This window comes from Selaginella moellendorffii, unplaced genomic scaffold (assembly GCF_000143415.4).
Source record: "Selaginella moellendorffii unplaced genomic scaffold, v1.0 SELMOscaffold_41, whole genome shotgun sequence".
Taxonomy (NCBI): Eukaryota; Viridiplantae; Streptophyta; class Lycopodiopsida; order Selaginellales; family Selaginellaceae; genus Selaginella; species Selaginella moellendorffii.
The window spans coordinates 771,939-796,483 of record NW_003314302.1 but is presented as its reverse complement, the minus strand read 5'-3'; the positions used below and the strand labels follow the sequence as shown (position 1 = coordinate 796,483).

The following is a 24,545-nucleotide window of genomic DNA, read 5'->3' as shown; positions in this document are numbered from 1 at the left end:
GAGCCGTCACGCTCCGAGATTTAAATCCGAGGCCCGGCTATTCGCTATTCGCTATTCGCGGGGCACCAAAGCGTCGCCTTGTGAGGAGACTTTTGGCGGCGATGGTTTTTAGGGCGGATGGTTCCTGGACCTTCGAAGCGTTCGCCCCTTTTAACCCCTTGTTTGCATGCCCTTTCCAAACGGAAAGGTGGCGGACTCCCCTGGGGCACATACGTCAATCGACGGCTCCCAAGTCCAACCAACGATTGGGGGAGCAATCTAGGCCATTGCCTTGTCCTCGAGTTGACTAAACACTCAATAATACAAAAGAGAGCTCCTCGCATTATACAAGTCAATCGAGCTCTTGGTGTATCGAGCACCGGCTGTTGTTTATATAGCCCTAAAAATAATCTCTACGCGAACTATCACCGGGAAAGAATTTGTGCATTGGGACCCAACGCCACTTCCTTGACAAGACTGCAAGGGCCGGATATCTGGCCACGTGGACGGCAAAGATGACAGGAATATCCACGTCAGCATGATCGAATCTAGGGCGGCGTCGATTCAACGGCGGGGATGCTCACTAGGATATTTTCGCGGTGAATGTGAACAGCGGAGGCAGTACACCGCGTGGGAAGTCACCGCGCTCATTTTTATTTTACCCCCATTGTTGTGGTGTTCCAGTTCTCATTTTCCATTCATCGGTCTACCTAGCTTTCTCTCCTCCCTTTTCCTTCTCTCTTCGTTCTCTCTCTCGATACGAATGCCCTAGTGCCATCGATCCGCGATGGAGCGCTGGCGCTCACCGGCGCTAGGTCATGGACTGTAGATCGGCATAGCTAGAGCGCGCATTGTAGTTTGGGATGGAGAATATCTAGATTTCCAGAAGCCAAGGCCCGGCGGCAAGGTTTTCCAGAAGAACGAGTGGTGATTTCTTCGGCAGGGCCGTCTCCATTCTCTGCAGTGGCCGATATTTCGTCGTGTTCTTGACCCTGGCGACCGATCGAATGGCGCAGCAGCGGGATTAAGGTGCGGGAACGAGTATGGAGGTGGCACCGCCGATATGCCAGCACCACCAGCAGCGCCATTCGTGTGGAGACGAAATCTTTGCGTTTCGGGCTGGAGAGGCTGCAGGAGGAACGGCAGTGGCGCCGAGCGCCGCCACTGCCACCGATAGCAGCAACAAATTCGATCTAGCTCTTCCCGAGAAGAATTGCTTGACGTCAAATTTCACCATACGGTACGTTTTCCCATTTCCTTTACTTTTAGATGCGAAGCTCCTCTCTCTCTCTCTCTCTCTCTCTCTCTCTTCTTCTCTTAGTGATCATTTCTTTGATCATTGTGACTGCAGAGGTTTCGTCTCGTTAGTTCGCAAGCAGGACATCAGGCAGACCTGGCCGTTTTCCGAGGAGCTCTTGCAGAGATACCTGAGTGAGGGGAAGTCACTGCCACATCTAGATGCCACCGCGCCGACGAGTGTGGCAACCGTAAGAGCTTCTTCTGGGGAGGACGAAGCCGACGCTAGAGCCGTGGTGACGGAAGTGGTCCATCCCGGCGAGCAAGAGCTCGAGGTGCAATTCCACTTTGAGAATCAGGCCCGTGATGGGTCCAAGGGGTTGGACGGCCCAGGGGAGGAATCGAAGAGGATGGAAGCCGGTGTCTCGCTTGCGGCGTCAGAGACTTTAGCAGCAGGCCAAACGGGGGGAGAGGAAGGGGAAGCGAAAGACAAGGGCCTGGACTGCATAGAAGACAAGGCCTCCGACACGGGAGCAGAAGAGGTGGAAGCAATTCAAGGGTCGGCCAGGGAAGATGACGCTGGTGCTTCCAAGCCAGCCACAGGTGACGAGGGCGTGGGAGAGGATGGGCAGCAGCAGAATGTATGCCCGGTTTGCGCCTCTTTTTCGTGTCACTCCGTAACAGCTCTCAACGCTCACATCGATGGGTGCCTCTCGGCGGCGCCAGGAACTGACAAGTGCCAGAGAGTCGTAGCGCTACGCAGCACCAACACCACCGTCAACAACAAGGGCTCCTGCGCAAAGGTGCAAAAAATGCGGTCCATAACAGATATAATTGCTGCCGATCCGGCTCCATCTCCCAAGTCCGATTCGACTGCCAAGCACGCCGAGCCAGTGGTACGTGAGCGACGTGCGCCCAACCATGTCGTCGTCCTGGCTGACAAGGAGGCGGCCGCGAGCAAGAGCTCGTCGGGGCAAGCGCAGCGCAACTTGAGATCAAGGTCCCGCGGCTCCCGGTCGATGATCCTGGTGAGCCCGATCAAGCCGGACGCCGGGGAGCGGGCGGCTCGCAGGCGGCGGCGGGAGTGCACAGGGAACTGCGTCCAGAAGTCGGGCGAGTGGTCGGAGCCGCACAAGAAGATGCGTCATTGCTCCGGCAACTCCGTGGAGGTGACAAGCTCATGGACTCCGTCCATCAGCTCGGGAACTTACTGCCATTCCAAGGTACGTTCTCTTTACTCTTGTTTCATTTCATGCTTGATATGCTCGTAGCTTTTAGAGTTTATAGAGGTGGAAGCAGGGATTTCCAGGGATACTCCAGGGGGATACAGGCACTAGAACAGGATCAGGCACGAAGGTTGCTGCGAGATCTAGGGATAGGTAAGGCCGATGCGAGGTTGAAACTAGAGGTGCATGGGCATCTATGCGGTGGGAGAGCGCAAAGTGGATGATTTGTAGAGCAACGGAAACGACAGGAGAAGGGGAAGAGTAGGCATGGCAACGTCGTCGAGAGCATTATTGAGGGCCCATTGGCGGGGGAGCTTGGCCTTTCCAGGTGGCAGGAGTTGGTTGGTGGGCAATCCTTGTGGTCCAGGTTCCTGTCCACGTGGATGCCTGCATTCAAGCATCGGGACGGGAACAACGAGGACTTTGCGGGTTTGCCACTTGGTTTCAGCCGAGACATCGTTGTTAGAATTGTTTAGACGGGACGTGATCACGAGAGTTTTGCCAGGCGTGTCCGCCACTTGGACTTCTATAGTTACCAGGACAGTGAAGCAGAGCTGGTTGTAGCAGGATGAGAGCTAGTTTGCTAGTTTCCGATTGCTTTCTGCTTGTTTTGCTCTCTTCTGCTCTAATAACTTGCCCCCGATGCAGGCCCAAGACAACTTGGAGAAGTCTTGCGAGCTTTCGGAGAGCCACGGCTCTGCGAACTGCTTGGATCCGTCGAGTTTGCAGCCTGCTGGGGTGGAGCAGGAGAAGACGCCAGAAAAAGCGAAAAGATCAGCGTGTACGGGGCCAGTCAATGTCACTGACGATTCCTCCTCCAACAAAGCAGATTGCGAAAAGCCTCAAGGAGTCGAGGCACCTACCCAGACTGATACGTCCATCGATGCTCCGGACGCTTTGCCACCCCCGGATACGCAGATTCCTGAAGGTCCTCCTGTACCTGCGGTGGTGGAAAGTGAAGCGGATGCTGATAGATCAGCGGAGGGAGCCAAGGCGTGTATGGAAGCTGCAAACACTGGTCCACCTGCTGATCCGGCCATAGTCGCAACAAGTGCCCCTCCGGCTGTGTCAACAGCCGCGCAATCTGAGGTATGCATGCAGAACAAGATCGTGGCGGAGGTCATGACGCCTTGTAAGCAGAATGCTTTGCAGCGTCCCAGGTCTATTCCGCTCTACGACTCTATGATATCCAGCCTGAGATCAACCTCAGTCGACTCGGTAACTGGCTACAGCCACTTCAACAATCCAACATGGAAGGCAGCGGTTGTGATGGCTACGTTAGGAGCCTCCTTGGCGAAGACTAACAGCACTCCCTCGACGCCCGCTTCTGTTGTTACCAGTATCGGAAACAGCGAGGCTTCAGCACCAAGGGTCGACTTGTGCAGCCAGGCTTCTGACAGCATCTGCGTCTCGGTGGTACCTGTTGTCGAAGCAAGTTCAAAGGCGGGTCCTTACAACAGAGAAAATCAGGTTAGCGAAGCCAAGGCAACAGCTACCGATCGAGTCGCCTTCAAAGAAACAGGCGTGCATGGATACTATCAGGCGTTACCCGGACGAGTATCGGCTCTGGACAAGTCAAAGTTTCCGTTCCAGAATGTTGGCCATCCAACAGAAGCAGTGCAGTGTTTCCCAAGCTCCTCCACCAAAATTCCGAAAGTGCCCGGGTGGATGCAAGGCGGCGATCGTCCAGCGGTGATCGACGTCGACCAGGTTTCTTTCAAGGCTCAGGCATCGTCCAGCGATGCCAAAGCGGAGAAACCCGTCCTGCGGCTCCTCGGTCAGAACGTGATGGTGGAGTCGGGTCACAAAGATGTGCAAGGAGCTAAAAGCCCCTACAGCTTCTCGGTTCCTGGCGTACACGCTGCTGCCACCGGATATCATACTCCTTGCTGCTGCTCGTCGAGGTCGGCCGCACCAGCCGAGCATATAACTTTTGCTCTGGGGAAAGAGATGCCAGTTCCTTACACCAGCAACAGTGCAATCTCCCAGATCCCGCTCCCAGGTACATGGAGGCTTCTGCCGAATGGGATATTGAGTCAGGTCAATGGACACCAGATAAATCTTGGTTCCGCCAAGCTGGGAGGTGCACCACTGAACTGCTGCCTTCATAAAAGCTGCAGCCAACAACATCAGCCACAACAGCAGCAGCAACCGCAGAAAGTTCGCCCGGGTGGCGATCAGAAAAACGCTGGCGATCTTCCGCCTTGGCTTCTAGCTGCGAAGAAACAAAAGGAGGCAGAGGCAAACGTCATTGTCATTGATGACGACGATGCGGACGAAGAGAAGGGCAGTCCAACGTCGGTTTCAAAGGCGGCTGCCATTGCCAAAGGAGGAGCTTCGCCGTCTGACGTCGAATTCACTGGGGAACGGTCCGTGCGCCCCAGCGACAAATCGACGTCAGCTCGACACACTTATGCTCCGGGAACAGCTTCGCCACACAAGAGAGAGGCTGGCGGCGACTGGACCCAGCAGCCGCACGAGAAAGCCTCCAAGATCACCACCAGCGACTCCCCGCAAGTGGCGAACAGAATGGGAATTCCGGTGCTGGTCCCGACCTGGATGATTTCCAGCAGCGACAGCAGCGGCAGTGTCAACCAGTCCAAGCGCGGAGCCACCGCGCAAGCGTACAAGGCACGAATCGCGATGATGAAGGCGTATATGCACAGCTCCGGCGACGCCAGTCCAGCACAGATCCACCAGCAGCAGCAGAGAAGCTTGCCACCCGGGTCTTGTGTATATCAGCTCTCGCAGCAGCAAGGAGCTCCCAGGTTGATCCCGGTCCAAGCTCCTCTTGGCAGTGGTAATGGTGGTGCTGGTGGTGGTGGTGGTAGTGATTTACTACCCGGATATATAACGCATGGAGGAGGAGGAGGACTGGGACAGCATCACCATCAGCTTTTCCAGCAGCAGCAGCAGCTAAGTTTATTGGTGGGGAAGGACTGTCACATCATCGAGCTCGAAGACGGGCAGCAGTGCCTGCTTGTCAATGGCCACATGATGGAGGCGGCGGAGCAGCAGCAGCAGATGATCACGGTGGCGGCGGCGGCGGAGAGCGCCGCTGCTGTGGCGGCCGCGGCGGCCGCGGCGGCGGCGGCGGAGAGCATGGCTCTCGGCAAGAGGCTCGTCCGGGACGCGTCCGGGAGGAGCTTTGTTCTTTGCAACGATGGCGAGGGTGGCGGCGGTGGTAGCAGCGGCAGCGGCAGTGCTGGGCGTGGTGGCGAGAGTGGAGCGAAGATCTTGGTCACTCCGGTTCTCCCGGGCGATGGTTCCGGCTATCACGGTATCGTCCTTGCCGGTCCAGGTACTTCTTCCACTTCCAGCGATCACCACCACCACCACCACGGCCACCACGGCCACCACCACCACCAGATCGCCACCGCCGCTACTCCATCTCACGCTGTTCTTCCACTCTCGATCGTCCAGCAGCAGCAGCAGCAGCAGCAGCAGCAGCAGCAGCAGCAGCAGCAGCAGCAGCAGCAGCAGATCAAAATCCTCCAGAGCCAAATGCGAGCAGCGGACAAGGGGGTCATCTGTTCTTGGAGCTACGGACAAAAGAGTTAGCGAATTTATTTATTCAAACGATTGGATTGATCGGCCGACCGGCGATCAATCGATCAAAATGCTTAGTATATATACCGTACAGATTAATGTATTGGATAATTCGTCCCAAAATTTTTTTCTCTTCGTTCTCGGGACAAAAAAAGATTTATCGTCTCGATGCTTGTGAAAGTACTGCAAACATATCTGTTCCATGGGAGTAAAATCTCACGGACAACGATACACACATCGCTCCGGTAAAAGAGAGTAAAAAAAGGTGCACAGCACAGGTGAAATTTGTTTGACTGGCTAGTCATTTTAAGTAGGATCGGTTCTTGGCTAGAGATTTGGATGAAGCCACACAGAGTGGCTCCAAACATTTGAAAGGGTGGCGCATTCCGGGTGGGAATTTCTATACCACATTCCCGGCGCGGAATTTCCAGAGGCTGTGGCTACACGTGAGAGATGAGAAGACGAAAGAAAGCTATTGGCAAACCTAAGTGATAGGAGAGGTTTCTTTCGCGCATTGGGAAGCGCGAAGCTCAGAAAGGTTTCTCTCTCTCGCAGTCGCGGATGCGATCGTAGTGTAGATAGAGGAGCGCTCACGGATTTCTAAAGATTCTTGCGAGGCGCTGCAACGATCGAGGAGGATCGGGCAAGAAAGAATCCAGCAAGATCGAGGAGCGGGGGGAAATCATGAGCCCGGCACAAGCAACGGCTAACGGCAGCGCCAGGATCGTGGCGGCGGCGGCAATGGCGCCGACGAGAAAGACGATGGGATTGTGCGTCTTGGAGGGAGCTCTGCTTCGATCGTCTTGCGGCTTTCCCTACTTGTTCTTGGTGGCGTTCGAGGCCGGGAGCATTATCCGCGCGTTTGCGCTGCTTCTTGCTTATCCCTTTCTGCTCGTCGCCGCCAAGATCTTCGAGTCTTGCCTCCTCGATCAAGCGCTCGTCTTCATCGCGCTGGGCGGGCTCAAGGCGTCGGCAGTGGAATCCGTGGCCAGGGCCGTGCTGCCGAAGTTCTACCTCGAGGATTTGCGCTGGGATTGCTACAGCAAGCTTGTCAACTGCAAGAGGCGCTGCGTCGTCGCGACGAGGAGCCCTCGGCAGCTGATCGAGCCCTTCCTGCGCGAATTCTTGGGGGCCGAGCAGATTCTAGGGCCGGAGCTCCAGATCACTGACGGCGGGTATTGCACAGGGTTGATCATCGCGTCGTCGATCCCGGCACCGGCTGTCCAGGCGGATATCGGTATTTGCTGCTCCAGCGATCGCGATCTTGTCAGGCAATGCAAGGTGAGCGAAATCTTGTCTTTCTTCCATTCTCTCTCGCAGAATTTCCTCTTCTCCCGGATGATATTTGTTTCGACGTTCTCTCTTTCTCCATCACAATCAATCCATCGCTTTCTCTCTCTCTGTGTCTCTCTGGCAAAATTTTCATTCCACTCCATAGATCGAGATCAATCAATCAATCAATCAATCAATCAATCTCTCTTCTCTCTTATTTTCTCTATCGCTCTCGCTCAAGCTCCTTGTTTCAAATTTGTTCCAGGAAGAATTCGTGGTGGAGGCGAGCGCCCACGCGCGCCCAGTCCCGCGCAAGCACTACTTGAAACCCCTGATCTTTCACGACGGCCGCCTCGCAGTCCGCCCCACGCCCGCCATGGCGCTCACGATCTTCCTCTGGCTCCCCATCGGCATCGCGCTGGCCATCCCACGATCCCTAATCCTTGTCCTCTGCCCTAACATCCCCCTCATCCTCGCCGCCGAGGCGCTGCTGGGCGTCGTGCTGCGCTACAGTGGAACTCCCCCGGAGAATATTCCGTCGTCCCGTCCAAGCAGAATATCCTCCGCCACCGGGAATCTCTTCGTGTGCTCCCACCGGACGCTCCTCGACCCGGTGATGCTGTCGGGCATGGTGCTGCGACGGGTGACGGCCGTCACGTATAGCATCAGCTGGGTGAGCGAGCTGCTATCGCCCATCCGGACCGTCCGCCTCACACGGTGTCGATCGCACGACGCCCGAACGATCAGCAACCACTTGAGGAGGGGTGACCTAATCGTCTGCCCGGAGGGCACCACTTGCCGCGAGCCCTATCTCCTGCGCTTCTCCAAGCTCTTCGTGGAGATCGCCGAGAACGTCGTGCCGGTGGCCATGAACTGCGAGATCCAGCTCTTCCACGGGACGTCGGTGCGCGGGTGGAAGGCGATGGATCCCTTCTTCTTTGCGCTCAATCCGCGCCCCAGGTACGAGGTGAATTTCCTGGAGAGGCTGAGCCTGCAAGAGCTGACGGATCGCGGCGCCAGCAGCTTCGAGATCGCCAACATGATCCAGCACCGGATCGCGCGCGCGCTAGGGTTCCAGTGCACAGGATTCACGCGCCGGGACAAGTACCGGATGCTCGCCGAGCAAAAGGTGCGAGGAGGGGGAGGAGCTCGGAAAAGCGCGGGAAAGTTTGAAAATTTGAAGCCCGCGGAAGATTCCAAGGAACATTTCTTGTTGTGAAATTTTACTAGTCCGTGCGCTTGTACGGAAACTCTCTATCTTGGGCCCCACTAGGGTTTGGAGCGCTTGTTCTTTGTTTGCCCGGGCGGAGCGAAGACGCTTGGCGCGCGGCGGCGGTACCGAAATTTCACGCGAATCGAGGTGAGGAAGAGCTTGCGTCTTTGATTTCTTGGCTCGGAGCTGGAGATTATCCGATTCCTTCCTTCCCTCGCTCGCTCGAGCTTTCTTTCGTGCTGCTGGAGCTTTTTTCTGGTTTTCGTGTGTGGTTTGCCTGTGGAAGTGGTCCGGAGAGAAAGAAGAATGCCCATTTTTATTCACTGCCCCTGTGTGCATGGATAGATGCGTGGCGCTTGGACTCGAGCCAGGAGCTAGCCTTTACTTTAGAACTGGCGTGTGTGTCTTGAGGGGAGGAGGAGGAAGAGGATGATGAAGCAGGAGGGTATGTCATCGCTTCTATTGGGGAGGAGCCTTGAGATCGAGCCATGGAGGGAGCTTTTGGAGCTCGTGTGGATCAAAGGCTCTCTCTTTTTGGTTTGCGTGGTCGTCTGTGTCTAGATTTTCTTTCTCTGCGGCACTGACGCTTTGTTTCCTTGCACTGTGAAGGCTTTGAGCTGTTACAAGCAGCCATCTGTAAGCCATGAGCCGGTCCAGCCGAACTATTTATGTCGGGAACCTCCCGGGAGACGTGAGAGAGCGGGAAATTGACGACTTGTTTCACAAGGTATTCTCGTTTTCGGTTTGCTCAGCTCAACCCACATATCTTGTTTCGCAGTATGGGCCCATTGTAGACATTGACTTGAAACTCCCGCCGAGGCCTCCAGGCTACTGCTTCATCGAGTTTGAAGACGTTCGAGATGCCGAGGATGCTATACGCGGACGTGACGGCTACAACTTCGATGGATACCGTTTACGGGTTGAAATCGCTCACGGTGGCCGAGGCCCTCCGTCCTCGGATCGATACAGCAGCTATGGCGGCCGGGGAGGAAGTGTGTCCAGGCGTTCGGAGTATAGAGGTGTGTATACAGCCTTTGGATGAAGTTTGCTACCTGGTTTCTTAACGTTTCTTGGCGACAGTTATAATCACTGGATTGCCCTCGTCGGCATCGTGGCAGGATTTGAAGGTATTGCGCTTCCACTGCTGTTTGTTGTCGCCATTTAACTTGTCAACTATAGGACCATATGCGCCGAGCTGGCGACGTTTGCTTTGCACAAGTGTTTCGAGAGGGAAATGGTAACAGTGTATTATTTTTGGGGGAAAGTTGTTTAACTGTGTCGTCTCAGGAACTACTGGCATTGTGGATTTCACCAATTATGACGATATGAAATACGCGGTTAATTTTTCTTTCTGTATATTCTCTTTTACTGGACTGGAGATTGATTCTAGTGTTTTGACAGATAAAAAAACTCGATGATTCGGAGTTTCGGAATCCATTTTCTCGCTCGTACATTCGTGTGAAAGAAGACAAGTCTCAGGGCTTGAAACGAAGCACTTCACGCAGCTTGAGTCGAAGTCGGAGCAGGAGTCATAGCCGCAGCTATACCCGAAGCAGGAGCCGCAGCCGAAGTCGCAGCCGAAGTCGCAGCCGCGGGTATGGCGTTTCTTTTCTTTATGGGATGCATTTATCATTTACCATGTACATGCAGACGGTCAAGGACACCGAGAAGCAGGTCCAAGTCCCCCTCGAAGTCAGTGTCCAAGTCTCCTGTAGCACGGTCGAGGTAAAATTATTTAGAAGTACGGTTTCACAATTATCTGACCTTCATTGATGTTGTGCAGGTCACGCTCGCCTCAGACGTCGGTAAGCTGGGGTGAATTGTCATTGTATTTTCTTAATTGTTTTCTTGAGTTTTGTAGAGGTCTCCTGTGAAGGAGTTGAGCCCAAGCCCCAGCCCGCGTCGCTCACGCTCACCTTCTCCTGCGGTAATTCTGCTTTTACCTGTTGCTTGTACTGACAAGTTGGCGGTGGTGTAGGCTGAAAAGAGTCCTGCCAGGGATGTTGTTTCAAGTGAAGCCAGCGCCAAAGCCGAGGCTAATGTATGTATTTTATCTGTATTTACGTCAACTTACGACTGTTCTTGACAGGGAGGGTCTCCTGCGCCTCGAAGTCCGTCTCTGGTGTCCGAGTGAGCCTGCGGTGCCGGAGATTTTGGTCTGAAGCTTTTTTCTCATTATGGTACATTTTAGTTTTTTCAACTTATAAGGTAGTCAGATGGTTTGCAGAGTCCTGGGCATTGCATGGATTAGTGGAATGCTCAACAGATTGGATTGCTAGTGTAAGTTACTGCTGTTACTATTCGATTGTTTGTTACTGTGTTTACTGTCTGGGATCATACATGAGCTTATATGATGATGGATGTGGGAATGGAAATTGGTTTCGTTGTTGACTTTGCAGCCTTAAACCTCGAGAACATGATCCAAAAGAAAATATAAAACCAAGTAAGCGTTCTCTTGTTCTGTGTACCATAATATAAAATTAGCTGCAGGTGATGCAGCGTCAACATTTGTAGTTCTCCCTCGCGCAATTCTCGTGATATCCTCCATTTTGTTTCTTTTTTCTTTTTTTTCTGAAAGAATGAGACTGATCTGGTTTGCTCCTACGCAAGTCGTGCGCTGTTTGCTCGGTGGTGCATTGACCATGAGAGGCATTACAGCAGTGAAGAAGACGCGATCTTCAAGCAGGACTTGGAGATTGTTAGCAAGCACAACGAGCGGTCGGACAAATCGTACACGCTGGGATTAAACTAGATGTCCAACCGCTCGAACGAGGAGTTAAACGAGGCGCTGGTTACTTTGAAAACACCGGGGATCAGAATGTACGGAAACAGCAGCAGCAGCAGCAGGGAGCTGAGCGCTCCAGCTTCGATGGACTGGAGAAGCGAGCTGTGACAGGAGTCAAGCCTGTTCTGGTATGCTTTTGCTTCTTTTTCTTTCCTTTTGACTCGCTTTTTTTTCTTCTTTTGTAATGTGATAGGTGGGAGCTGGGTATTTGCAGCGGCCGGTGCAGTGGAAGCAATCAACAAGATCTCAACCGGACTGCAGGTGGATCTATCCGCACAACTGTTCATCGAATGTAAGTTGGGAACTCCTGACCACGTTTGACTACTTGATAGAAGCTCAAGGACTCTCAAAGATTGACATGTACCCGACAACATGGAAGCTGCAAGAAAAGAGTAAGCATTCTCACGGTTCTTTACAAAGTTATTTCAAACCAGAGTAAACCATCGGGATCGGACAACGTTTGGCAGGTCTTTAGAAGCTGTTGCAAAGCATTCCGACAGCTGTCGCGGACGCCAAGACTTCAGAGTGAGAAAAGAAAGGTTTTCTTTTCTTAAACATCTCGATATGATAATTGGCAGGGGATTTCACGGGACCAACGACGAGATCCCACTTCTCATGGCTGGAAGTATTGGATCGTTAAAAAAAACTCGTGTGGGAGTTCCTACATGCGACTGGAACGCGATTCCTCGGCCGCTGTGCTCTGAACGTGGTTTGCAAAGTGTCCCATCGAAGCTTTTTCTACTGTTGGATTGGGCAGCTGCAGGTACGTAAACCTTTCAGAAACTCGGAAGAACCCTTTTCCCTTTTGAGTTTTTGGTATTAATCAGGTTTGCTTGAGAAAAGGGTTCTGTCAAGAGAATGGATTCATTACAAAGGCTGGGGATTGAATCTGCTTCTGATAGTAATGGCGGTACTGCGAGATTTGACAAGCTTGTAAAAGATCTATGTGGTGGTACTTCGAGATTTGACAACCTTGAGAAAAGTTTAGGATTTGGAGCTGATTGTGGAAAGCATGACAGCAACGAGGTGCAGGCATGTTTTGACGCGAAATTGAAAGAAATTGAGGAATATCAGAGGGAGCTCTCCCAAAGGATTGTTAAGATTGAGAAGATGGTGGACAGGATTGTTCTTGTCCTAAAAAGGATTTGCGTGTAAAAAACAGATTCAACATGGTGCGAGATATACTTTAGCTTAGAAAACATTAGGAAATTTTAGTATGGTCCCTATCGATCTCTCTCATTGTAAGTTCAAAAAAGAGATTACTCGATAGCTCTCCAAATTATTTCTTTAGTATCAAAGTTAAAAATGAAAACATTTCCATCGCCCCTCACCACTAAACTTGCTGTTATAACACAATTGGGTTGTGGGTTACAATATATATCAGATGACCACAAAGGATGATCTTGAGGGTTTTTAATCACAAAATTCCCATCTTGCTGTAAATGGGCCAAGCATCCATCAATAGGCTTGTAAGGGTGCTTACTCAAGTATAAAATTCTTCCATTGCTCTTCTCAATTAACACCAACTTACAATCTATGCGCAGGGTCAGCCTGTAAAGCCCATTCACCGAGTTCAAGCTATTTCCTGCTGGAATAAAAGACCCCGGAACTTTGTTTTGATTCCCTATAAGTGATGATTCAAAGCTCCAACACTCACTTCCAGCAATATCATCCTCCATCACATTAGACGTATTTCTAATTACCTTGGGTGTCTGAGAAATAAAGGCCATACCATAGTTTTGTGCTTGGTAAACACCAAAGTTTACTCGATAGTGTATGGCAAAGTTTGAGAATTCTGTGCGTATTTCGGCACAAAACCTCCGCCTTCCTCTAATATAAGTCGAGGCATCTGAAAATATCTGATTTCTGATATTTCTGAAAGTGGTTCGCACTGAATGGGAGGGAAAACCAATTGCTATTAAGGGATCTGCAACACAAAACATAACAACAACAGGGGCGTTGATATAAAATGTAATCCTGAGTGTCATTGCACCAATATGAAACTCCACTGATGTGCTTCCCACTGGAAAAAGGTTGTAAGGATTATGCCCAGTAGCATCAGCGTAGTGAGTTGTAATGAGCCGAATTACATCTTCGAATTGCTCTGGTGATAATGCACCTGAAGCCAGTTGAAAAACTGTTGTGGGATTGGAATAGTAGGGTGGTGGTGGAACTAAAGAATGAGCAAACTTTTGCAAAATAAAAATCAGCAAAACAATCAAAAAGTGGATCATTGTTCACAAAACTTAAAAAAAAGAATATAGTGACGGATTTAGAGAACAACTAAATGGTAAATTAATTTTGTATTGTTCACAATTGTCTATTAAAGATATTAGAATATTCCGGATATTTAAATTAATTCATTTGTCGTTATAAATTTTCTAATTATTAAGCTAAATTAAGTTATTTTTTAATGTTTCTAATATTAAAAAGGCTGATGTGCCGTGGAAGAAAAGTCAAGTTTTCAATTATAAAAGCCACGTCCGGTCCAAGCTCGAAACCTCCCAGTCAACCATGGTCCAGTCGCGGGACGAAGCCGCCGAGCGCGAGAGGCGCGCCAATAACCTCCGCTTCAAAGGCGTGGCGGAGCAGCAAGGCGAGGACGTTGGCCAAGTAGTGGAGGCGATCCTTAAGGAACTGGGCCTGGTCACCGTCTCGAAGAAGATCAAGGAGAGCGCCCAGAGGCTTGGCCGCGAGATCGAGGATCGAAGGAGACCTCGCGACATCCTGGTCGAATTTGCCGCCGGCTCCAAGCTGCGGAGCCACCTGCTAGGCAAGCAGGAGGAAGCCCGGAAGCTGGGATTCGCGATTTCCGAGGATTACACTCGCTCCCAGATGGAGGAGATGAACAAGATCAAGGCGTGGGAGCGCTGGGAGCGGAGCTTGATCCTGTTTGCTCCGCGGCTTTGGTTCCAGAGCGACGAGCAGGACGAGGAGGAGCTGCGGGATCACGTCGCGAGCGTGATCTACGACGGGCTGGGCTACAAGGCAGAGGAGTTTGACATGGAGTGGATTGTGGAGACTGAGAGGTTGCAATTGCGAGAGCCAGTGTTTGGAAAGCCCGAGCCCATAAGGATTGTTTTCAAGGACAAGAGTGTAAGAGACGAGGTGTTTAGATGGAAGACAGAACTCAAAGGATTTTATAGGCTGGAAGAACCCCGGAAGCCAAGGCAGCGCAATTGATTAAAAATTAACTTGACTAATTGATATCAACTTCTTGGAGCGGTTTCTTAACTTGAATTAAAACCTCCCCCTTTCTTCAGTCCATGTCAACTCCAAAGTCTTAGGAAGCTCGGGCTCACCGAGAGATTTTAAGGAAGCTCAGGCATTTGTTTAAAAATGCACAGCAGCGGTTTTTGTTTTGGGCTTTTGTTTATAAATTGGTTGCTCATCTTTGGGGTTTTGATCTTTGTTTTTGTTTTGGGCTTTTGTTTATTGGCATTTGTTTAGAGATGCATAGCAATGACGGTATGGTTATTGAGAAAGACGAAGATGCATTTAGTGATGCAGACGAGGGTAGCATCTTGAGGAAGACAAGCCATATAGCATCTTGAGGAAGACAACCCATAGGTGTGCAAGCTATCTGTCCCCTAGAAGGAGTTTCTGGTTAACAAATTCTTTGACAAGTTGGCCTTAAATCAGCACAGAATTAGAATCCACAACCATGAAATCTTAAGTTGTTTGTATGCTGTTTTTTTCCAATACTGTTTGCATTTTCCAGTTAACAATGCTAAAAGGTGGGAATGGATTCTTCTAGGGAATACCAGGTAGACTTTTAGTTCCTCAAAAATCACATTTGAAATTTTATATAGACTTTTGAAGAATAGTTGCAAAACCTTGATAATGACAGGTTACTGCATGCACTAGAGAATGAGAAATTGAAGCTCCGATCCTGTAGGACTTTAGTTTTCCAGCTGTCTTAGTTCTTTGATGTGGACTTAGGATTTAGAAAAAAACACTATGCCATTATGATGCTGAAAAACAATAAAAAGAAGCAAGAGAGGTGACAACATGTTGCTCAATATGAGAAGGAAATAGTAATTTTCTTATTATTTGAACCAAAGTTTCTCTTTTCGTTTTGTAATTTAGCATTTTGATTCCTTTTTACTTATTGTCTTCATCCTTTTATGGCACAATACAAAGAGCTAAAAACAAGAACTAATTTAAACTAAAGACTACCTATCAGTTTACATGCTTAGTTATTTTCTTTTTCCATTCTTCTCACTTCTTCCTTATTTCCCATTTTTTCTTTCTTTACAGAAAACACAAAGTAAAAATGATATAGACAATAAAAAAATTACCACTTCCTACTCATGTTGAGTAACATGTTGTCACTTTTTTTAAAGGAACTACCTAAATATAAGATATATCAAGAATAGATAATTAAAGTCTTACAAGACTTAATTTGATGACAAAAAGAATCACCTTATCACACTAATTATATTGTAGCAAAGTTGAACAATTCAATGTGGATTTAAGATCTTCATCAATTCCATCATGTTTGTGATGGACCTAGCCACTAAAGTGGAAGGCAAATTCATCAGCAATGCAGAACCTTACACTATGAATGGATACAATACTCATTGTGATAATAATTGTTGATGTAGTTAACATTGACAAATTATTATTTTTTATTAGATGAAACTTACACTTACATTTTGCTGAAAGAACCTTTTTCTTTTTTTCTTTTTTCTTATTATTGGCCTTTTCTCCTCCTTGCACTATAAGTTTGGTCAGGCCTCCCATAACTATTTTAACCTGCCTTGTCCTTCTTTTATGAATAAACATAAGACCAGCCAAATATCGTTCAGTCAAGAAGAAGACAATTAAACGAATGTTGTGTTATAGAAAAGCATAAGAAGAGTAATTAGATAATGATGCATGTGTTCTTGAAATTCTTGCTCTTTACACTAGCTCCTGCCTTGTGCCAATCTCCACCATCACATTCATACCCTGAGGAGCCATCAACAAGCTGGGTGTCTGGCTTGTATGGCCTTGGAGCGTCAGACTTTGATAAATTGTCCAGCAAATAGTTAATCATGTTAATCTGATTTATGCTGATGACAATGGTTTAAACTCTTTTCCGGTAGGAAGCTCCTCTATTGTGATTCCGATTGGATCTATATCAATTAGAGTTGAGTTTCATATCCATGCGCCCCTGCTAATAAGAACAAACTTTGAGATTTGCATTGCTGATCCCTCTTTGCCATTTCGTTTCTCGTCCCAGTACGTAAGCAAAACATTTCTCTCCATTAGAAATCGGATGGGTATCGATGGCAGGTCTCAGGCAGCAGACGGAGAGATAAGATATTGTGCTGAAATACGCACAGAACACTTAAATTTTGCTATAAACTATTATGTAGCTTATGGATCACAATCACCACGTTTCTATAGCACATCTTAGCGAGCAAAGAAAGTGATTGTTGGAGTTTCAGGTGTTGTCTTGTTGGAAATCCAAAAAGAATTCCAGGATCCTATCTTCTAGATGGGCTTTACAGGTTGACACTGTGCATGGATTGCAAGTTGGTCTTAACAAAAACAGATGGTGCTACCCAAGCATTTTCACAAACCTGTGAGTGGATGCATTGCACACCTCGAACAAGATGGGAATCTTATGATCAAAGACGAAGCGAGCAATTTGTTATATTCAATCCAGAAACTCGTCAAGAATGGTGGAAGGCTGTAAAAGAAATGATGTTTTCAATACATAGAGCAAAATTTTCGCCCTAAATGTTATGGGAGCTAAGAAGCCCGCGCTGCATTTTGTGCGCCGCCAGGTAGCTCGGATTCTCAGGCAAGTCTTGGCGGGCAATACGCAGCACAGGGCGCTCGCTTCTATCAAGTCTCTCGTCTACAAGCCTTCCATCGTCGCGAAAAAGGCTACCCTTGCTCTCATTTGCAACACTCTCAAATGTAAGAGGACTTGTCTCCTTGAACTTTTTCGCGTGTAAAAAATGTGTTTCACAGATCTTCCCGTGATCAAGGACATCGTGCATTCTGTGGGTCTTCTTCAAGGAAGGAAAAACAAGGTTTGAGTGTTTGTTTCTCTCTATCAGTTCTTTGTTTCTCTTCGCCAGGGTCAGGATGAACTTTTCTATGTGCTCACGCATGATCTACTCTTTGAGCAAGTAAGTCAATTCCTTTTTCTTTTCCTTGTGCTATGATACTGAAGTTTTCGTGATTCTACGTTGGACACAGGAGATTTTGCCGTCGGGAAAAGAAGAAATCTTTGTGCTGTCGAGAAAGGCAGCACTTCGAGCAGCATTTGTGAGGCTGATGATGAAGAAAAATGTCACTGAGATTGATGGGTTGCTGCCAACAGAAAGTCGACAGCTACAATCTTGTGGTAAGTTTGTTTCAATCTTTTCATTCATATCTCGCCTCAAACCGATTTTGGTAGACATTCCCAGATACGTGAGAGTGAACACTCTGCAAATAACAGTCGACGAAGCTCTGGAGAAGCTTGAAGAACTTGGCGTAAGTTTTCTTCGTGAGATCTTTTTCCGTTTTGACATTGTTTAGCTGGCAGGCCAAGGTTGACGAGTTGCTTCCTGACTTGCTTGTGCTTCCGCCCGGCACGGATTTGCACGACCATTCTCTTGTGCTACAAGGTAGCATTTTCCTACAGGTGACTCATTTACTTGAGCTGAATTCTCAGTGTTAAGAGCTTTTTTTCTTCGTTGTTTTGTTTCTTAGAGCAAAGCAAGTTGTATTCCAGCACATGTTCTTTCCCCAGATCCAGATTGGGAGGTACTCTTTTATCTTAAACTTTTTTTCTCCTCCTTATTCTTCAAGTTTATGGTGTTTTGTTCTCGAGGTTTTGGATGCTTGTGCCTCTCCTGGGAACAAAACCGTGCATTTGGCTGCTCTGATGAAAGGAAAAGGTCGGGTTACGGCTTGCGAGCTCCACAAAAAACGCCTCCAGGTGCTGCAAGACACGGTCAAACGTGCCGGAGCAAACAGTATCCTTCCTATTTGTGCTGAAAAACCCGTCGTTTTTTCCTAGACAACACTCTGAAAGATATACAAGTGAAGCATCAGGACTTTCTTAAACTCGATCCAAACGCGTCGGACTACAGGAAGGTCTCCTCTGTTTCTTTTCGTTTCTTTTTTCTTGCGGAAAAAGTTTTAAAATGGTTTCCAGGTTCGTGCGATCTTGTTGGACCCGTCTTGCTCTGGCTCCGGGACTACAGTGCAAAGAATGGATCACTTGCTTCCAGTAGCAAACGGTCAGTCATTTGTTTTCTCAGTTGTATAATCTCATGCCCTTGTAAAGTTTCCAGACGATCCGGAGTTTCAACATGACGCTCAAAGGATCGATCGGTTAGCCAGTTTCCAAAAGGCTGCTCTGTGTCACGCATTGTCCTGTAAGCAGCCAGTCTCTCAGTTTTTCCAGGCTAAGTCTTTGGTCTCTTTTTCCCAGTTCCTGCCGTGGAGAGAGTGGTATACAGCACTTGCTCGGTGAACCAGCGTGAGAACGAAGATGTCGTCCAATCCGTGCTCGAGCACGCTCGCTCTCACAAATTCAAGCTCGGGACTGTTCTTCCAAATTGGCCTCACAGAGGACTTCCAGTGTTTGATGGAGGTAAATCAAAACTCTTCTTCTTGCTTCTCCAAAGGAACTGAGGCCTTGTGTTGGAATGCTCAGCGCAGCATTTGTTGCGGACGGATGCCTTGCGAGACAAAACCGATGGTTTTTTCGTCGCTCTTTTCGTGAGAGAAAGGAGCCAAACTTTTGAGCAGCAGCGCAAAAGGAAATCGAGTGAAATCGAAGAGAGGAAAACTAAGAGGAAAAAGAAGAAACAAAAGAAACTAAACTGATGGATATTTTGTTTTGCGGGCAAGTTAAGCTGATATTTAAAATTGTATACTTAATATTTTATGAAACCAAAACTTTCTTGGCGTTGTAACTTTTGTTTGTTCAGAATCAACACACTTGAAAAGCACCAAATTTTAGAGCGGATTTTAATAAGTTTCACAAGGTCAGATAAACTTAAATTAAATTCCTAATAGTAAATTCCTTTAATTTATTGATTATATCTAGTGCAATTCTCAGAAAGAAAACAACCAAATTTTGTTTCAATCCAACTTAGCCATGTACGCTTAATAGTTTAACCAAATCTTTTGACAAAAACTTTCTTGGTCTTTCCGTTGTAGCTTTGTTCAACACACTCGGCACATTAGCCTCTGAAAGCACCAAGAACTCCAAACTCTTGAGTGGATTTTATTTAGCCAACATGTTCTCAATTTGCTCCACCTTTGCATTATTAGCTTTAGTTTTGACTAGTTTTGGTCAGCCCCCGCCACACTGGTATCCTGCTCTGCCCACAACCATCTTCAGTGTAGGCTTAAAAGGCCTTATCACTAGTAGAGTTTAGAGAAGTTATGAACATGATTGATAACTGTATTGATGTTGTTTATGCTGACGATGGAGTATATAATACATTTGGAGTTGGAAGCAGCTCTTCTGTGTTTTCTTTGGGAGCGATATCGGTGAGGATTTCATTTCACATCACTGCCCCACTTTTATATGTTGATTCTATTCGTATTTGTGTGGCTGATCCATCCATACCATTTCGTTTTGCCTAGTGAGGCAAGCATTCAGCTACATCAGGAGTCAGATGTTCACAGATGCTATGTATGACAATGGAACTAGAGTAACGTTTTGTGCTGAGATACGTACAGAATTTTTAAATTTTGCCATACACTATCAACTCGTATACATGCCACCAGAGACTAATTTGCGTACTAAAAGATTAGATAGTGTTGTCACCGGAGAACAAAGTAACCATGATATAAGTGATTGCTGGAGTTTTGGATCATCTATCATAAGCAATCATATCAAAGTTTCAGGATCATATCTTCCCGCTGGAAATAGTTTGAACTCAGTAAATGGACTATATAGACTCACCATGCAACAGAAGAACTGCAAGCTGGTGTTAATTCGCAAAATAGATGGTCTAATCTTGTGGATTAGTGAGCATTCTTATGATCCTATCAGTGGATGCTTTGCACATTTGCAGTATGATGGAAAGCTTGTGATAAAGAGCCCTGCAAATCATGTTTTCTGGGAAGCTAATGTGGATTGTAGGTTGCATTTAAATTGTTTTGCGATGGCAAGTGCAGTGGTAAAAGGAGAAGGAAATGTTTTCATTTATAATTTAGAAACTCGTACAGTGTTATGGAAGGCAATTGGTTAGTTCTGTAAATTTGCCAATAATAATAATTTAAATTATAGATGATTTAACCAAGACAAAACTTGACAAAATTTCCTAATCTAATTGATCAACGCCTCAGTTCCTGCCTCGGAGAGAGTGGTATCTCGGTAAACCAGCATGAGAACAAAGACATCGTCCAATCTGTGCTCAAGGACACTCGAACTCACAAATTCGAGCTCAGAGAGTTTCAATGTTTGGTGGATAGTTTCAAAAACTTGTCTCGGTGGCTGGATGATCCGGTCTGGCTCAAACCAAGACACGCCTTCAAACTATACCTCGCAAAGCAAGCATCACAAGCATTGCTCTTGTAATTTGGTATGTATGGTTCTTGTCACGCTCTTTTGCTAGGCAAGTCAAAGTATGGTTCTTTGCTTGGATTTCTAGGAATGCTCAGCCCGGCGGGCGAGAGGTGAGAGAAAGGAGCCAAAATTTACAGGAAGATCGAGATTGGAAATCAAGTGAAATCGAAGAGAGTTGCGCGGGAAGAGATCCTGGCCGTTCATTATGAATAGCCCTAGTTAGGGGTTTTAGGTTGCAATGGCGATGGCGATGGAGCTGAATGCCGCCAAAGCTCTGCTTAGTTGCTGCCATAGGAGGATCACCCGTGCAACGTACTGTTCTGCTAAAGGGAGGCTAGCATTAGCGGCAGCGCAAGAGCAAGCGGTATGATTTTCTTCATGAATTCTTCCTTTATTTTATCTTCTCGTTCTCCAGCTTGTCCCGCAGCCAAAGATCGAATCCGGGCTTTACTTGGTCGCTACTCCAATAGGAAATCTCGAAGACATCACAATGCGGTGTGTTCTCGTTTACTTTTTTTCTTTCTTTTCTTCCTGCCTACTGCTCTAAAAGTATTCTTTGTTTTCCTGGCTCCAGCGCCTTGAGAGTATTACGATCAGTTGATCTGATACTTGCAGAGGATACAAGGCACTCTTCGAAGCTGTTGCAGCATTACGATATCAAAACTCCAAAGGCTGGTTCTCAAGTGGTGTTTCCTTTAGAAAGAAAAACTGTTTGTTTTTTTTTTGTGCAGATGAGCTATCACAAGTTTAACGAGCAAACGAGACAAGAGGAAATCCTGGAAAGACTGGCAAACCGTGAGGCATTGGCCCTTGTGAGCGATGCCGGAATGCCAGGAATCAGTGATCCTGGTGCTGAGCTAGTACGCTCCGTTTTTTTCTTTTCTCAGTTTCCTCTTCGTGCTAACGTGATGTCTATCAGGTTAGAGCTTGTATCGAGGAGAACTATAAAATAATACCAGTTCCCGGACCATCTGCAGCTCTAACAGCACTAATCGCCTCCGGACTACCAACAAACGAGTTCTCGTTTGGTGAGTCTTTCGTGCATACGGGTTTTGTTTCTTTATGAGCGTTTGCTAACAAAAAGCCAGGCTGAGGCAGTAGGATTTCTATCGACGCATGCGAGCACCAGGCACAAACGGCTCCTTGTTGCTGCGGAAGAGACATCGACACAGATTTTTTTCGTTCCTCCAAACAAGCTTTGCAGCATACTCGCAGAATGCGCCTCTGCTTTTGGCTCGAACAGGTTGATTTAGCACTAGGCTGTGTCATTCTAATTTCTCTTTTGCCAGGCATTGTGTGGTCGCAAGGGAGTTAACAAAGATCTACGAAGAAGTAAATAACTGTTTTCAAGAAGTTTGTTACTTTCTGACGACGATTGAAACAGTTTTGGCGCGGAACACTTGGCAAAGCGCAAGCTCGTTTTAAAGAAAGCGAGCCTCGAGGAGAAGTTACTCTGCTGATTGACGGATTACCAGCAAGAGCTGCCGAGAGGTTCCCGAGCAACGAAGAACTGGAAGATAGACTTGAAATACTGTTCGAATCTGGAAAGAGCTTGTCCGAGGTAAATATTTCCTAGAGGTGGTGGTGATTTATAAAGCGCTAAAAATTCTATGCAGGCTGTGAAAGAGGTGAGCGAGGAAACTTTTGTGAGGCGAAACTCAGTGTACTCCCTTGCACTGAAAGTGCTGAAGAAAGACAAGTCAAAAAGCGAGGATAGCAGCTAGTCTGGTTTGTAAGAATCTCAGATTTGAATAGCAACAAAACTCTACGCTTGTTATATACTGTGGACGTATTCTCAATGTTTTTTGGAGAGATTCTTTGGAAATGCGTACGGCGTCCATCCAAATCAAGTAAGCTTACTTATGGTTTGAATTGCTTTCCCAGTTTCTCAGCAGCTGGAGCAACTTACACCTCGAAGCATTTTGGTGTTATAAAGAGAAGAGAAATGGCCCTCTTGCCATACCTGTATTATATTTACATACTAACCAAGGCAGGGATAGGTTGTTTGAAGCCGTCATATTACAAATTTGAGTGCTCCTTTCTACTAAAAGTTTTTGAGAAGGAACAGGGAGCTGCAGCTCGTGCACAGAGGTGCTTAAACGATTCTTGGTTGTTTTTCTTAGAATATAACGAAGCAGGTCGCTTTGGCAGCTGCTGTACAGAACACAACATGGTGAGCCAGAAGTGTTCATGGTTTAAAACCGTGTGGGCTTAGATGCCAGGAGTTTGTCACCGTGATTTGTTTGGGCCCTGGTTTTCAATGCGAATGGAGGCAACACAGAGGAGTACATTAGAACTCTTTCTTCTGCGTTTCAGATCTTATTAGGCTGGCGAAATCAACGTTGGAAGATCGCTTCTTTCTCTTTAGTCGTGTTGAATTGTGGAGGAACTGCTGCTGCGTCGGGGACAAGGGTGGATTGGGCGGTGTTTGCTGCCCAAAGTTCTTTAGCTGCAGAAGCAAGTAGGGATGCAGGTTTTTTTTTTCTTCGTTTTCTTGCTCTCCAGTCAAAGCAGAGGGCTTCGTCTGTGCAAGTACTACGAGATTTGACAAGCTTGCGGTGGTGGTACTAGAACTTGTTGAAGATTCAAACTGTAAATTAAAATTAATTTTGATGACTACTGGAATTTACTACTATCAGTGAGAGAAGCACTCGATTTGGGGGATAAGTGTTAGCAGTAAATATCCAAAATGTATAAAAGTTTAGTGATCTTAGTCTAATAGTCAGATCACCTGAAAGAAGCCCCAATCCTTGCACGCCCTCGCGATCGCATCGATGATCTCCTCCTCGGGTCAATCACCGGGATCTGAGTCGAATTGCCACGCTGCGAGCCATGGATTGGAGGGTGGCCATCGACCGCTACTCGCAAGCCATTCCTGTCCAGGATCTTCTCGCGCAAGGAATCACGAGTGTGCAAGCCATAGCCAGAATACGCTTAGAATATCCTAAAATTTGACTTTTGTTGACGAAGATGCTTCTTTCTTGGCATTTTCCAGAGGCTAGGTAGGTAGAACGCATTTTAGCTCAGGTGTTTCGATTGTTTAAAATTGAGACGACCAGAGCAGAGTAGTTCCAATCCTATTTTCTTTTCAAAATTACGAATTATTTATCTTTATTGACATAACTTGTTCTTAAATATAGCTTTGTAATATGAACTAATATAAACTTAGGAATAAATGACAATTTTTTTGATAAATTTCTAGGTCTAAACCCTAACTAATAAACCTATTGAGCACTCACATTTGTAAAGGGCACTACATATGATCTCTAAAAGGGAAGGATTTTTAGCAATGCTTTACTCTAGTGTTTAGAATTGTGCATTTAGTTTATTAATTTTTTTGTTCTTCTTTATATCTAGATCTGTTGCCAGATCTAGATTTTGATGCTTAAGTTTTTTTTTTTTTTTCTTTTTTTAATCTTTATTGCATTTCCTTCTTTTGCTATGCCAACTAAACGACCCAATCTTGGTGTTGAGAGTGATTAGAAAAAGGTTTTCCTACATGTTGAGACAGCATGGTCGCTCTTTGAAATCACTATCTTGTAACATGTTTGCATTTGACAACCTAAAACTTTCATGCAACAAAGAGAGCGCATTAGAATGGATATATATCTCTTCCAAAAGTCTCTAAGAGTTGCCTCACAGAAAGGGAGACTTTTTTGTTGTAAGCCTATGTCAAAAAAAGTGGTAAACATAAATGTGGTGGGAGGTGAATAGAATGTAATTACATAAATGTAATAGAATGTAATAGAATGTAAAAAAGTTTATGGA

At 47.2% G+C, this 24,545-nt stretch overlaps 5 protein-coding genes across 6 annotated transcripts; all 5 read left to right on the top strand.

Moving 5' to 3' along the window:
* The first annotated feature begins 676 nt into the window (after window positions 1-676).
* On the top strand, window positions 677-6,447 carry LOC112349656. The gene is made up of 5 exons (XM_024684457.1): window positions 677-1,219; window positions 1,331-2,438; window positions 3,090-3,530; window positions 3,582-5,742; window positions 6,344-6,447. Exons 1-5 carry the CDS (start codon window positions 1,023-1,025, stop codon window positions 6,445-6,447), a joined length of 4,011 nt encoding a protein of 1,336 aa, XP_024540225.1. The 5' UTR covers window positions 677-1,022.
* Window positions 6,448-6,490: 43 nt separating this feature from the next.
* LOC9634813 (glycerol-3-phosphate 2-O-acyltransferase 6) lies at window positions 6,491-8,517 on the top strand. Its single transcript, XM_002979532.2, has 2 exons — window positions 6,491-7,271; window positions 7,528-8,517. Exons 1-2 carry the CDS (start codon window positions 6,675-6,677, stop codon window positions 8,479-8,481), a joined length of 1,551 nt encoding a protein of 516 aa, XP_002979578.2. The 5' UTR covers window positions 6,491-6,674; the 3' UTR covers window positions 8,482-8,517.
* A 25-nt stretch (window positions 8,518-8,542) lies between these two features.
* Window positions 8,543-10,778, top strand: LOC9634812 (serine/arginine-rich-splicing factor SR34). 2 transcript variants are annotated; one of them, XM_024684429.1, is made up of 14 exons: window positions 8,543-8,622; window positions 8,843-8,845; window positions 9,082-9,202; window positions 9,254-9,494; window positions 9,556-9,602; window positions 9,655-9,712; window positions 9,763-9,812; window positions 9,877-10,070; window positions 10,126-10,200; window positions 10,259-10,280; window positions 10,337-10,402; window positions 10,454-10,516; window positions 10,565-10,655; window positions 10,703-10,778. In XM_024684429.1, exons 3-13 carry the CDS (start codon window positions 9,119-9,121, stop codon window positions 10,607-10,609), a joined length of 945 nt encoding a protein of 314 aa, XP_024540197.1. In that variant the 5' UTR covers window positions 8,543-8,622; window positions 8,843-8,845; window positions 9,082-9,118; the 3' UTR covers window positions 10,610-10,655; window positions 10,703-10,778. The 2 variants fall into 2 exon arrangements, with proteins under 2 accessions (XP_024540197.1, XP_024540196.1); XM_024684428.1 differs by having other exon boundaries at window positions 8,544-8,622; window positions 10,565-10,778.
* Window positions 10,779-16,993: 6,215 nt separating this feature from the next.
* On the top strand, window positions 16,994-19,170 carry LOC9634810 (probable 28S rRNA (cytosine-C(5))-methyltransferase). The gene is made up of 13 exons (XM_024684427.1): window positions 16,994-17,173; window positions 17,228-17,289; window positions 17,338-17,388; window positions 17,459-17,606; window positions 17,661-17,737; window positions 17,790-17,888; window positions 17,957-18,010; window positions 18,078-18,222; window positions 18,282-18,343; window positions 18,405-18,489; window positions 18,544-18,627; window positions 18,684-18,845; window positions 18,909-19,170. Exons 1-13 carry the CDS (start codon window positions 16,996-16,998, stop codon window positions 19,079-19,081), a joined length of 1,380 nt encoding a protein of 459 aa, XP_024540195.1. The 5' UTR covers window positions 16,994-16,995; the 3' UTR covers window positions 19,082-19,170.
* A 1,845-nt stretch (window positions 19,171-21,015) lies between these two features.
* Window positions 21,016-22,556, top strand: LOC9634809 (ribosomal RNA small subunit methyltransferase I). The gene is made up of 9 exons (XM_024684431.1): window positions 21,016-21,141; window positions 21,193-21,272; window positions 21,352-21,448; window positions 21,509-21,637; window positions 21,697-21,805; window positions 21,876-22,020; window positions 22,067-22,109; window positions 22,162-22,338; window positions 22,394-22,556. The coding sequence occupies exons 1-9, from the start codon at window positions 21,016-21,018 to the stop codon at window positions 22,499-22,501; spliced, it is 1,014 nt and encodes a 337-aa protein (XP_024540199.1). The 3' UTR covers window positions 22,502-22,556.
* The last annotated feature ends 1,989 nt before the right edge of the window (window positions 22,557-24,545 follow it).

Bases quoted from the DNA above. Each gene is read 5' to 3' on its own strand.
- LOC112349656 (XM_024684457.1), top strand. From the start codon at position 1,023: ATGGAGGTGGCACCGCCGATATGCCAGCACCACCAGCAGCGCCATTCG. The intron at 3,531-3,581 runs GTATGCATGCAG...CCTTGTAAGCAG, and splicing joins CAACAGCCGCGCAATCTGAG to AATGCTTTGCAGCGTCCCAG. The intron at 5,743-6,343 runs GTACTTCTTCCA...GAAGCCACACAG, and splicing joins TATCGTCCTTGCCGGTCCAG to AGTGGCTCCAAACATTTGAA.
- LOC9634813 (XM_002979532.2), top strand. From the start codon at position 6,675: ATGAGCCCGGCACAAGCAACGGCTAACGGCAGCGCCAGGATCGTGGCG. The intron at 7,272-7,527 runs GTGAGCGAAATC...AATTTGTTCCAG, and splicing joins ATCTTGTCAGGCAATGCAAG to GAAGAATTCGTGGTGGAGGC.
- LOC9634812 (XM_024684429.1), top strand. From the start codon at position 9,119: ATGAGCCGGTCCAGCCGAACTATTTATGTCGGGAACCTCCCGGGAGAC. The intron at 9,495-9,555 runs GTGTGTATACAG...TCTTGGCGACAG, and splicing joins CAGGCGTTCGGAGTATAGAG to TTATAATCACTGGATTGCCC. The intron at 10,071-10,125 runs GTATGGCGTTTC...ATGTACATGCAG, and splicing joins AGCCGAAGTCGCAGCCGCGG to ACGGTCAAGGACACCGAGAA.
- LOC9634810 (XM_024684427.1), top strand. From the start codon at position 16,996: ATGGGAGCTAAGAAGCCCGCGCTGCATTTTGTGCGCCGCCAGGTAGCT. The intron at 18,011-18,077 runs GTACTCTTTTAT...TTTGTTCTCGAG, and splicing joins CCCCAGATCCAGATTGGGAG to GTTTTGGATGCTTGTGCCTC. The intron at 18,628-18,683 runs GTAAGCAGCCAG...TCTTTTTCCCAG, and splicing joins TCTGTGTCACGCATTGTCCT to TTCCTGCCGTGGAGAGAGTG.
- LOC9634809 (XM_024684431.1), top strand. From the start codon at position 21,016: ATGGCGATGGCGATGGAGCTGAATGCCGCCAAAGCTCTGCTTAGTTGC. The intron at 21,273-21,351 runs GTGTGTTCTCGT...TCCTGGCTCCAG, and splicing joins CTCGAAGACATCACAATGCG to CGCCTTGAGAGTATTACGAT. The intron at 22,110-22,161 runs GTAAATAACTGT...CGATTGAAACAG, and splicing joins TAACAAAGATCTACGAAGAA to TTTTGGCGCGGAACACTTGG.